Below are 12,279 nucleotides of genomic sequence, written 5' to 3'. Positions count from 1 at the left end.
ACTTACACAAATTTTGAAAATGGGCGTGACCCACCTCTTTTTTGTTACTTGTTTCAAAGTACTTTTAATGCCACAAGTCGTGCAAAAATCTTCCAATCCGAACGAAATGTGGCATAAATATTTTTTGCGTAGCTACAACTTTTTGTTCTGAAAATGAGCGAAATCGCCTGAAAGCCACTTCTACTTGTACTTGTTATGTTTACTCTTCTGTTATATATTTATTTTGAAATAAACAGTTTTTGTAGGGAAATCCCCTCATCTGAAGGAAAACTGCATTTTTACTTGTTCAAGTTCAACTGTGGTAGCCTCTGTATATGTTTTGCTTCTTTTGAACAAAAATCAGTTCAGAATAAAACCATGTATGTCTTACTGTGTAGCTTTGTAACACTTTTAGCCACACAGAGCAAACAACAACAGCGTTTCGAGTACACAGCTGGTTATGTTATATTCGGTGTCAACCCTTCTTTTTTGTTACAACTCAAAATGGTGTAGTTCGGAACTTAGAACTAATTCGGAACTATGGAGAAAGTAGTGCGAAGGGACATAATTTCCTCTGCCCTGGATATCGCCATATAACATTCCTTAGAATAGAAACTATTAAGGCAACATTTCATAAGCGCTGATATTCTCTGCAGTTTATAGATATGTTCAAATTAGCCTTGTCCTTACATCTTCTTGCATTCCAGCTCCATATAAGTAAATATATCTATTAGTCTGAAAATGGCTGAAGATGGCTGAAAAGCCCTTACGGGCCAAATGGATTTGTAGATGAAGGAAGCAGCAAAATAATCATACACACAAAAATACATTTGTCTATAGATAGAACACCAGGGAAAAGGTGGACCTTCAAATATTATTTAGGATAGGATGCCTTAAGTTGCTTCACAATAATTTAATTCAGTTGGAGGAGCCTCATGGGCAACCGAATTGCTCATATCCCGCCGTATGCATCTCAAACTACCCGCAGAGTATTTTTCCTTACATAACGCAGATTTCAGTTCTTTTGATCAGCTCTCAGACTTCCCGCATAGATATGACCTATCCATGTTATCCGGGCATTTCTGAGCTACTTAACCACGGCCCCATAGCTGTTAGAGCATATAACTTGTTTTACCTCTTTAATTAGGTGGAATACTCACCTTACGCGTTTTATTTGCGCTTTAGGAAAAATGCTGCTATCATCAGTTCAGTTAGTGCTACATTGTTGATGGAGGGCATCGCAATTCACCTCGGACGTAGAGGTCTCATTGAAGCCCCTAAACTGTAGTGTGATCGTTTAAGACTTTGTTGTGGTATATTGGAACGATTTTCCGTTATCCCTTATCAAATTTGGTTTTGAGATAAATCGGTTTCGGCGTTGTGCCATCATCAGTATCGATTTTCGTTCTGATCTGTTGTTGTCGTTTGTCCTGTGTTTATAGTTGGTAGGTACATGAGCAGATATTGTCAAATTGATTAGTTATGCGTATGGCTGTGTGTTCATTCAGAACCGAGGGTGGTTTACTAATCGATTTATGTGGCTGATTGGGGTAGGTAAAAATCCGTGCTTTTAGTCACTTGACCTTTGGGGTTTTTTTGTTTTGGCGTGCTAATTGTTTTGTGTTTATTTGTTGTTGTGTGTTTGTCTGTTGTACCTATGTGATTACTTTGTTTCTTGTAAACAAGTTTTAAAGGCTTGAATATTGTGTCAGAAATTATGTTTATCTGTTCGTTTATTATTCTACCGCCGAATGTTTTCTGTTTGTAGATTTTCATGTTTTCGAGTACGTTGAGACGCCTTCCTTTTGTTTGTATGTGAAGAACCGTAACGGTTTTATTGATGTTTGCTGGAGAACATTCATTCTCCACCATGTGATTCGCGAAGCTAGACTCTGGTATAATGTTTGGATTCCGTATTTTTATGTTGTAATATCTAATATGATCTCTGAATCTCGTTCTTATTTGCCGTCCTGTTCGTCCTATATAACTATGCTGGCATCCGCAGGTAAACTTGTATACGCCGTGGCTGCTAAACGGATCCTCTGAGTTAGTTTTAGTTCTTAGTTTTCGCCCTAGATGTTCGATGTTTTGAATGCTGTGTTAAAGCTGTATTCTTTAAAGAAGTTTGCCATTGTATATGTTGCTTTTCCAGTATATGTCATAGTCGTCCAGCTATTATTTTCTTTTTCATTATATCTTTTTTGTTCTCCATTTGTCCTTCTGAGCTTATCTACTAGTGGTTTTTTATATCCGTTGTTTTCAGCGACTTTGTCGTGGCTTCCGCCCTTGGGACTGCCTCAATATCTGTTGGGTATGAGCTGTTTTCCCTTCCTCGGATCGTTCAATTGAGGTAATAAATCTCCTGTTTCTGTTATTCTAACAGTTTTGACGTCATCCCCCTAAAGGCTTTCATGTCATCTACACTGCGCACTTTTCGAGGTATATCAGTATATGGAGCAGTTCTAGCCCTCGAAATAGTGATTACATCCGAACTAGTTTTAAACATTTTATTCTATTTCGCGTTTTGCGGTGTGGCTAGCACCCACTCTCTCATCTCTTGAAATGCCGCGTCTTCTTTCTTTAGAGATTTTTTCTGCTTAAATACCACTTGTGACTCCCTTCGTTTCTAACACCCTTCGTGCCGCGTAACGTCCCTGGATGATAAAGTGGGCTTAACTGCTTGGTTTTCTCTTCGTCTTTTAAAGAGGGGTGACGACCTTCCACTCTTACCTGTATCATTGGCAATTATTTTATTCTTTAACTCCTTTACCTTCAGCGTGGGATTGATGTACCTTGATTATAAAGGCTAAGTAGCTCATTACGGCATGTTTATCAATAAGATATTTAAATAACTAATTCAGATCATCAATCGATTTGGCAAATTTTATCAACTTACTTACGATTCCTGCTAAGGCCTGACGATTTTAAAGATTTTCCGCTACCACTTAATGAAGGAGTGCCTGTTTAGGCCTTCTCCTGTCTTGCCTTTGGAGTACCAGGAGAAACAAGGTTCCTCTGCAGAGCGAGGTAGCTTTCGCCCTACAAATTGTTTGAAGGTTATTTCCATATCTTGCCTTATATTCTTATTTTAAATACTCTTCCATGTGATTAAATCCCAACTTGGGAAATGCACAGTCACCTTGAACGATCCCGTGGTTATCTATGCGGTGGCACGGAGGACATGTGAAAATTGACGCAGTCCCTTGTAGAGACTGCATTCAGATCCAGACCAGCGGTAATCGTGATTTTCGTTACTCCCTTATGTGATTAGGCCCCCACTTCAGGACGCTATCTTAATGCGTGTTTAAGCCTCTTCCCGTCTTGCTCTTGGAGTAGCAAGAGAAACCACGTCATTCTGTACAGCCAGGAAGTTTTCGCCCTATAAATGGGTTGAAAATTATTTCCACTTCTTTTTTTTCTTATTTTGATTACGCACCCCTATAAATGGGTTGAATGATATTTCCATATGTTTCTCTTTTTTCTTTATTTGATTACCTGATCATGATATGGGGTTCCCATTTGGGGCCACTATCATAATCCGAATGTACAGTCACCTATATGAGCCAGAAGCTATCTGTGCGAAATCCGGGAAGCCACATGAAGTTTGACGCAGTCCCTCATGAAGACTGGGTGCACAGCCAGACCAGCGGTAATCGTGGGAATCTCAACCAAAGCAACAGTACTAACTTAATGGTGACTTATTTCGAACATACCTTAAGGCCTGCCAAGGTTTTAACGGAATGGAGAAAAATGTGATACTAGCCGTAAAGCCGGGATGTCAAGCCGTTTACAAGCATCCCCGAATATCATTTCCGCAAACACATCAAATCATTAATCCAGTTTACTTACTTATTTTGTTTTGTTGATTTTCCGACAGGGTGGGTAAATGGTGTATGTTGCAACGATTTTGACGTTTATACATCATTCCAGTTTTCCTTATCTAAGACCTTACTGGGCCCAATATTAACATGTTATTAAATATAAGCTGTTTTTATTATTTTTAGAACTTAACCTGTTTCTCTTTCACATTGTGTACACGTATCCTACTTCATCTAGTTTCCTCTCTCTCTTGGATAGGTTTTTCCACGGAGCAACCACAATGTGGGTTTTTAATGCCCAAATTCAGTGCGGCACCTTCTTGGCCTGTCTCTTGTGGCGCAGAAGGTGCAGTAGGCCTTTTAAAACAAACCATTTTCTTCAGCCGATCTAAGTCGGGGACTGCTTATTTCAATAGTCGCAGCCAACTTAAATTTATAAGCCAATCACTGTTTGCGGAGAGTGAGCCACTTATACTGAGCTGAGTCTTTACTTCTACCTCTGCCTGAACCTTTACCCCTATCACTACCTCAAATTTCACATCTACTTTTATCTATACCTTTTTTCTGAATCTACCTCTATCTCCTTATTATTTAATACATATTTTTTATGCGATTTAAAATTTATCAACAGCTTTCCGTTAGTCTTTATATATACATCCCCTTCCTATCACTACATAAATAAGTAATAAATAAAACTTTCAAATTCCAAATCGTGTATGTGCAATATTTTAAATATTCCACTACTGCCGTCCAAAGTAAAAGCTACTAATTTCAAAGGAATTCGCGATTAAAGAAAATACCAATGCCAATCCAATCGAAGGCTCATATAACAATGACTCGATGCTTAGACAATGAAGCTGAGCCGCGAAGAAGTTCAAACATACAGCCATGTACACAAAGAAAATGTAAAGATATGCCAATGTTTGGAGTCATGAGCACAAGAAGCTCGATATTTCAGTTGAGACAAAGCGGTATGTTGTGTATGTGTGTGTCATAGCATAAAAGAATCCCTGCGGAGAGTAGATTGTGCAACGGAATTCAGTCACGTTGCTGTGGAATATGTTAGCATTCAACTGGACTAATAGAAGCCGTTATCAGCTGGATATCAATTGCTTCTTGGCTCTACATGCTTTCGTTATAGAGTATTTGGATTTTATTGAGTATGTGAACAAAACAAAGGCAAACTTCTGCGATTTGTTTAGCTTCATTCAGAAAAAAGGACGTAAATAAAAACGAACTACCAATCAAGCCCACTTGTTATTTTTTTCAGTCAACGCAAACAGAACAAAATTAAAATAATACGGTCGCTGTTTTATTAATAATATCCGTCAGGACACCGGTGCGTATACGTAACATTTTCTTTAGTTTGATATAAATAAGTTTGATATGCACATAAACATACTGACTAACTAACTTAATTGGCGCTTAACGGTTTAAACTTTTATGGCTATCCTGCCGGGCGCGCCAGTCGCTTCAACGCTTTGCCAACTAGTGCCAAAATGTCCCACCAAGAGAATTGAAGTAGTTTTCACCTAGTCCATCCAGCGGAGTTGGGACCGCCCTCTTCCTCTGCTTCTATAGGCGGATTCTGTTAAAAATACTTTCTTAGTCGAAGCGCCATCTTTCATTCACATAACATGGCCTAGCCAGCGTAGCCGCTGCGTTTTAATTTGCTCGGCTATGTTGATGTCTACATAAAGCTCGTACAGCTCATTATTAAATCTTCTTCGGCATACGCCATCGACAACGCGTATAGGTCTGTAAATCTTTCGAAATTTTCTCTCAAACTCTACCAGAGCCGCTTCATCTGATGTTATTATGGTCCATGCTTCTGCGCTATATAGAAGAACGGGTGCGATAAGTGACTTGTAGTGCATGATTTTCATTTACCTAGTCCAAAGTAGCATTTATTGGCAAGAGTGATTATTTTACATGCGGTTCAAGCATATCACTACATATGGTTGCTCGCTTACAAATATTCTCTGGGTAGACACTAAAGATGCGCTTAGCGATGAACTATTGTGAGAAAGTGACAACCTGGCTAGGCCACTCTGACATGCTTGATTTAATGGCTAGCTGGAGGATTTTCATCGGCAACGTCTGTCCACCACAAGGGGCGGATACAAGAGGACTGTCTTTCTTGGACTAAGCGGGTCACTATATCAAACCACACATCATTGAAGAACTCAACAAAGCTTTATAAACATACAAGTAAAGCTAACTGCGGTATGTTAAAAAATTACGGTTTGTGTTTCAGAACATCAGGTTTTCCTGTAAGTTTTAATTAAAATAATTTTTGTATCATTCCTGAAGCATTTCTGGGAACTTTCTCGAATAATGTGTTTACTGTATTCAGTAGTACTTTGTAGCTTTTTCGAAATTCTTCCAAGATATTGAGAGCAGTTTCAGACAACTTTCAATGATTACAGGTATTACTTCTAAATTGGTACCGGATTTAGTTCGGAACATTTTTGAAACAAAATGATCTTTTCTTCTATACGAAATATAATTTGAAGATAAGTAGATAAAATCAAGAGAATTTTGAAAATTTTTCGAGATTATGACAATCATTTTGAACTTATATAAAATCTATTTTATATAAGAAAAAATATAAAAAATTCTTGGCGCAATTTACCTTGGAGAAGACACAGGCCGAGCTTCTCTTCCGATTTGCAGCGTGTTTCTTTTAGTATTCCCTACAAACTGGCAGAGTGGAGCTTATATATTTTATGCACTCATATATTTGCTAAACCATTGCCGCCGGGCGAATAACTTAGGTAATTTTTACCAATTTGAAAAAAATTTCAAAATTTTAGGTTTTTTTTTTGTCTGGGCCTTGAATCCAGGACCTTCGATGTAATCTTGGAAATTGTTCAAAAAAAGTCAAAACAAGTAAAGGTATATAAGTTCGGGTGTAACCGAACATTATATACTCAGCGTGCGTTTCACTTGTACATTTCATTTCAGATAAGTTACTTCTCTACATAACACGTGGCACCGCCCATTTAAAAAAAACTGTCTCCCCATTTCCTCTTAAAATAAAACTTGATAAGTGAAATATCATTGATTCAAAACTAATTTTTGCTAAGTTATAGCTTATTATTCCAATCTACGACCCCTTTAAAATTGTTTTATATCTAAGTTGCCGCGATCCCGTCCATTTTTACTAGAAATATTTCTAGCTATAAGGAAAATATTTGTACACAATTTCATTACGATATGTTAATTCTTCTTCGAGTTATGGCTCCCGAAACATAGAAAATTGTTTAGTCGTAAAAGGGGCGGTGCCACACCCAAACCCAAAAATTTTAGTGTAGAATTCTATTGATACAAAACTCTTTTTCGCTTAGATATAGCTTTTTTTCGTCCACCATCCTTTTAAAAACCTTTTATATAAAAGTGGGTGTGGTCGTTAACCGATCTCGTCCATTTTTTTGATTTTTTTTTTTAAATATCCTGCTATACGGAAAATTTGTGTACCCAATTTTATTACGATCCATTCATTTTTATTCGAGTTATGGCTACAGAAACATAGAAATAGTCGTAAAAGGGGCGGTGCCACGCCCATTTTTTTAATTTGAAAATTTTCCTATTTATTGTTATAAATCCACTTGGAGAATGAAATGCCATTGATATAAAGCTCTTTTCTGCAAAGGCATATAACTTATTTTATTCGTCTGCGACCCTTTTGAAAATCTTTTATATAAAATGGGCGTGATCCTTAACCGATTTCGTTAATTTTTCTTCAAAGCATTCCTTATAGTAAAGGCAACGTCTCTGCCAAATTTTCTTACCATAGGTTTAACGATTTTTGATTTATGATTAATAATATTTGTAAAATTTATTTTATCACAAGTAGGCGGTGTCACGCCCATTTAAAAAAAATTTTCAAATTTTTGTCAAGAATCTCAATATCCACATGTCAAATTCCAACATTCTAGGTGTATTATTTACTAAATAATCAGTTTTTTTGTGTTTTCCAAAATGTTATATATACAAAAAGTGGGCGTGGTTATCATCAGATTTCGCTCAATTTCAACACCAATCTATTCTGGGTCCAGATAAGCTCGTGTACAAAATTTGGTCCAGATATCTCAATATTTACTCAAGTTATCGTGTTAACGGGCGGACGGGTGGACATGACTCAATCTAATTTTTTTTCGATACTGAAAATTTTGATATATGGAAGTCTATATCTATCTCGATTTCTTTTGGCGGGGGCAATTTTTATGCACTTTCTTCTGGAACCCATTACTGCTCTTTCTGGTATCTGTGCAAGCCATTTGGTCAGTTAATAATCATGCAAATATCTTTATGGTGCATTTAGCAACTTCCTGGGGCTCCGAGAGTATATAACCACCCATAGCATGACAGAGCTGGGTATTCCTACAAGGGCTGCGAACTGTACCTTTCCTTCCCTTCTAACCGCTGCTCCTGCAAATGCTGTTAAAGTGCATCTTCATTTTCTCAGCAATCAAGTCAAATAGCCAGACATTGTGGCAATGATCGAAAAGATATTTTTCCTTGATCTACATATTTAGCAGCTCGTCTATTTTACAACGCAAACATATCTAAAGTTGCTTGGTTATCTTGCAGATATTCAAGGACTACGAAATTGAGATCGCAATGTCCTGCAAAATGCTCCGTTTGTTATTTTTTCCAGCGCTAACATCTTTGCAAGTTCGTCAGCCTTCTCACTGTCCAGGAACTCTTATTAGCGCATTACTTGCAAAGTTGGCTTCGGTATGAACCTCTTGCAGAAAAATTGGCGGGAGATTTAAGCGGATGCTACTTGACTATCTGAGAAAATATATACCTCGCGCTTTTAGCCGAATCCTCCGTAACCCAGAACTTTATAAGCCATAACTTCTACTTCGAAGATATAAGCTTAGTAGGGGTAATCATTTCTAAAGAAAACTACACGCAGTCGAAACAAACTTGGTAAATTTAAACGAGTGGGTAACTAAGCTTTTATTTTTTGTGGCATTGTACGAGCAATGTCTTACGATATATTGTGCCCTCTCTTTGATTACAAGAAAGGATTTTAGAGTAAATTACCCTTTTTTATTTCCATATTAACGTAGGAACCCTCTCTGGTTTCTTTTCACATTTGGAAACACTCAGCCGAGAGGTTCGCAGACCTTTCAAGACTAAGATATTTTAACAAGAGCATGGCGATTAAACTGGGTTGGTCCCCATACAAAAAAAAATTGCTAATGTCCGCCTCTAAATTTAAAGATTATGTTGAGAAAGTTTCGGTGGTGACTACAGTCAGACTCTGGTTAATGACTTTTCACCTCGTATAACAGCTGTTATACTAAATTTCTCAAAAAAAGAATTCAGCTCTTCAAATAAGGGAAAGGAGCGTACCACGACCACATTTCTACATTTTCAATTTGCTGAACGTGTTAACAAAAAAAATGCAAAATATAGAATTTCGAACTTCGAAAGCCGAGTACAAGTACAAGTTTGATAGTTGACCTAATCATGTGAAAACGACTTCGTAGCTTAAAAGGACATTAAACGGTAATGTGAAGCTTCTCAAGGCCAAAAAAATGGCATTTAAATTTTAAAAATCGGACGTCAAATAACAAAGTTACAACAAAAAAAACTTTTCGGCTGTATTTCGAAGGATAAAAAAAAAAAATTCCGAAACCCTCTCAACGTAATCTTTAATTTTAGGAGCGGACATTTTTTCGACCCAGTCTAATGGCGATATTATCTGTGCCATACTCTCTTTCTTGAAATCGCCAACGCATCAGTTTGAGGCCAAAATCCACTTTCGGCAAATTTTCGATGCAAAACTGTTATAAAACTTATATATACTCTTTTTAGATATTTACAATTCGGTTCGTTTCTCTGCTAGCTCTGCAAAATTTAATTCTCCTTATTTTGACACACACTCTATAAGAGCATTATCTCACATGAACTTTTTTTATTCTTTCATTTCAAATACTTTTGCTTTATTTATTTTTTAGGCTAAACTCCGGCATACGTGAATATGTACATATTCCTTTAAATCCTCAAAAGACACATACGTTAACGTTATTTTCTCCTCTACAGTTTACCTAACGGTCATATCAACATCGTGGCCTTCGATCGTATGGCTGCCATTGTTGGCGCTTTTACCAAGCATATGCATTCTGTTAAGTCACCCAACGAAGCACCACCTGGTGAATATAAGATTTTCTGCCAGCATATGCAACGTTCATCGAAATTGAGCGAAACGGGTAAGTCGCTTAAAGCGTTACATATATTATATTATATATTTATACATATGTATTTGTGTGTGTATTTACTTTTACAAATATGTGTGCAACATGTTGTCACAGCAACAAGCAAATAAATCACAATTCTATGAAATTCGGCGAGATATGAAAAGAAAAGCAAAAAATTTATTTAGTTTGTATTTAAATAGATTTAATATTACAAACAATATTTTGAGAAAAGACAAAATTATTGGTAAGAAACAGTGTTCGGAGTTGAAAATTTTCATAGGTGCTAAAATGAGGGTGGTTGGAGAAAAAAATAGCGAAAATTTGTCCCTGACATATGATGATGGGTTTTGATTTTGTGAGAAAGATAGAAAGTAGAGCGCAATTAATACATTATTATTTACTGATTTACTGGCAAATTCCATATCCTTTTATCGTGAATAATTAACGCAGGTTCGGTAATTGCACCACACTTTCTTTCTGATAAGCTGTTTGTAATATCTGCTGTAAAAAATTTCCAAGCCACAATTCATTAATACTATGTTTGTGCTTTTTTATATTTTTCGCTTTGTTTTGATTCAGTTATAAAAAGGAAGTGTTTAATGTTTTCATCCCCTTCTTGTTCACCAATTCATCTTATTCATCAATGTAATTTAGCGGAATGCTCTTGAAAAATGCTTGTTTGCTCGTTTGTTGCACAGCGAACACACGCACAATTTTTTTTTTTTTGTAATATATTTGCTTATATTAAAAGGGAAATATTTTTTTTTTTTTTTTTTTTGTGAATAATTGTTTTTGCTTTTATCTCCCTATTGATATATGATTCAAGGTTCGATTCGAGCTCAAGGCCATAACAATAATTTTTTTTCTAATGATAATTAATGTTATTTTTAGTTCCTTTATATTAGGTCGGATGAATATTTGTCCGCTTTTCAATTTGGGATTGATTTTTATGTAAGTTCTCATTAAGCTACAAGCGTAGAACACAACAGATAGGTTAAGACACCGAGAAAATGTAAGAAAAGGAGAAAATAAAAATAAGATAAAAAAATTTTAAGCACTTCCTTTATATAAATGGACAAAAATCAGCGAAAAACGTCTCCTTATATAAAGGCATTTTCTTACCAAATTTGACATATAAATTGCAAAAATATTTATGAGTAGTAAAAATAACAAGTGGAGCGCAATTGATTGACTAATAATAACTCCTTTCCTACCAACTTTCCAATCCAATTAATGTGCGCTCCACTTTCCAAATGTATAAAATTTTTTAGTTAGCCTTTCAGTTTCTTGCTTTAACCAATTAAAATTTTCAAAACATCTTTACATGCGCTCATAACAAGTTCGAGAAACCGTTTGCTGCTCACAATCAATAGACTACAATTCCCTTAGGTTGCTGGAGATTTTTTACTTATATACTTCTCGCCAAAGAAATTTGTATGGAGGTCAATTTATTGTTGTGGCTTTTGCTGTTGTTGGTTTCTTTAAAATGCTTTGTTGACTGCAACCCTTTTGTTGTCCTGAGCCCCATAGCCGATAATAATGTGGTACGTTTATATAGGACATATCTGTATCTATGCGTGTGCAAGCTTGTTTATGTCAGTTATGTGTCGGTAAGTAGGTTTATTTACCGCTTGATTGCTTAGCTGCTTCGTTTCATTTAATGCTCAAATCAACTAAGTTTGGTTCAGTTCACTGCTTTACAGTGAAAGGGTAGCTTTTCATTAAACGCTTGTATGCGGTTTTAAGCTCTTTAAAGGTTTTACTTATTTTATGTTATGTGCTCAATTGGAGTTTGCCGATTCCTCTTACAAAATAATAAAAATTTAATTGAAAATATATTGAAGGATCAATTTTGGTCTCCCTGAGTGCTACCCCAGTGCTTCCATTCCTCCACGCTTATTGCGAACATCAGTGAAGATCTAACTTTCCTTCAATGATTTCTTTAATGATCAAAGCCCTTGGGCTTTGTTCGTTGCAGTTCTTTCTTAAAGTGTTATCGATATACATTTTATTGCATAATTGTGAGCCGTCGACAACTTTATTATTGATAACAAAGCGATGATTTGTCGACAACACACCGACAATGGGTATCAAATGAAAGGTGTTAATGATAATTTTAAAAGGGCGTGGGCCTAAGTTCTATAGGTGGACGCCTTTTCGAGATCTCGCCATAAAGGTGGACCAGGGGTGACTCTAGAATATGTTTGTACGATATGGGTATCAAATGAAAGGTTTTAATGAGTATTTTAAAAGGGCGTGGGCCT

At 36.4% G+C, this 12,279-nt stretch overlaps 1 protein-coding gene across 1 annotated transcript in view; it reads left to right on the top strand.

Annotated features, from left to right (window-relative positions):
- The window catches only part of LOC137241836 (uncharacterized), a 514,945-nt gene that overhangs the window by 271,332 nt on the left and 231,334 nt on the right, over positions 1–12,279 (top strand). The window contains exon 10 of the mRNA XM_067769217.1: positions 9,861–10,027. Within this exon, the coding sequence (XP_067625318.1) occupies positions 9,861–10,027 (167 nt within the window). The remainder of the gene's footprint in view (positions 1–9,860; positions 10,028–12,279) is intronic.

Source organism: Eurosta solidaginis, chromosome 2, assembly GCF_040869045.1.
Source record: "Eurosta solidaginis isolate ZX-2024a chromosome 2, ASM4086904v1, whole genome shotgun sequence".
NCBI classification, from domain to species: Eukaryota; Metazoa; Arthropoda; class Insecta; order Diptera; family Tephritidae; genus Eurosta; species Eurosta solidaginis.
This window is presented reverse-complemented; position numbering and strand designations above follow the sequence as displayed.